The sequence below is a fragment of the Propithecus coquereli genome, unplaced genomic scaffold (genome assembly GCF_000956105.1).
Source record: "Propithecus coquereli isolate 6110/MARCELLA unplaced genomic scaffold, Pcoq_1.0 Scaffold64, whole genome shotgun sequence".
Taxonomy (NCBI): domain Eukaryota; kingdom Metazoa; phylum Chordata; class Mammalia; order Primates; family Indriidae; genus Propithecus; species Propithecus coquereli.
The window spans coordinates 580,925-581,976 of NW_012152396.1; the positions used below are offsets into that span (position 1 = coordinate 580,925).

A 1,052-nucleotide genomic window follows, 5' to 3' on the forward strand; every position below is an offset into this window, starting at 1 on the left:
TAATATAAATAGTACTTTAACAATTAACTTTAATCCAGCTTGGCTATCACTGGAATACCTGGTACACTTTCTGGGCACTTCAGTTTTACTTCTTATAACTGGTAACCTCGAACACTATAAATTATATTCTCCAACCACAGCTGGGTTCACGGTACTATCCAGCCATCCTTCTACCATCTCTCTGATATATTCATGCTTATAATTGGCCACAGCATTAATCCTAAACCTTCGCCAGAGCCCTCAATCTTCTTCTCTTAGTTCATATCAGCAGACTAAAGTATGGAGTCAGGCACTGAGAACATAAGCCATCCCAGGCCCTCATTAATGATGTCACCAAATGAAGAAACAGCAAAAACAAATAGATGGGTGCATGCATGGGTGATAAGGGAAATCTCTAAGGGGGGAAGCATGTCCAGAGAAGATGGAGGTATGGAGAAGGTTAGATCAGGGAGGAAGCGATAGGGATGAAGGTTATTTGAGCTTAGAAATTTCTGTGAAGAATTTGGTTGTGATGGGAAAACATTAGATGAGTTTTTTCATAGGGGATTAACATTATATGATATGTACCTTTACTGAGTTAAATGTTTTAAAGTTTGGAGACTTCCTCTTTAAAGTCATAGAGTACATCAGCCCTTTATTTCTCCCATTGTATTCCATTCTATAAATCTCTCTCAGCCTTGCTTCCCTTCTTATTCAATCTGAATATCGAAGGAATCTTCAGGAGGAGGAGACGCATGACATATATTTTGAAAAGGTCGAACAAGCAGAAGCCAATAGAATTTTTCTTTGTCATCATATCATCATAGAATATTCCCCACTAAACTTCTTGCTCACCAAAGACATCTTTTCAAACTTTTTCTTATTGGCACTCTGCTAAGCAGCTTCAAATTTATCTCACCAGAAATCAATTTTCCTGTCTTCACAGAAGATATTGAGTGCATCTGGCATTATCCACCTCTTACTATGACACATCAATAATTTGATCTAAATCTGAACGTAACTTCAACTCTCTCCTTCAAGTTTCAAAGGGTATGTGACCTTTCTATAGTTCA

The 1,052-nt window shown here is 37.7% G+C and overlaps 1 protein-coding gene across 1 annotated transcript in view; it reads left to right on the forward strand.

Moving 5' to 3' along the window:
• Positions 1–408: 408 nt before the first annotated feature.
• LOC105822790 (proline-rich protein 27-like) overlaps positions 409–1,052 on the forward strand; it is a 139,232-nt gene continuing 138,588 nt past the window's right edge. The window contains exon 1 of the mRNA XM_012659820.1: positions 409–427. Within this exon, the coding sequence (XP_012515274.1) occupies positions 409–427 (19 nt within the window). The remainder of the gene's footprint in view (positions 428–1,052) is intronic.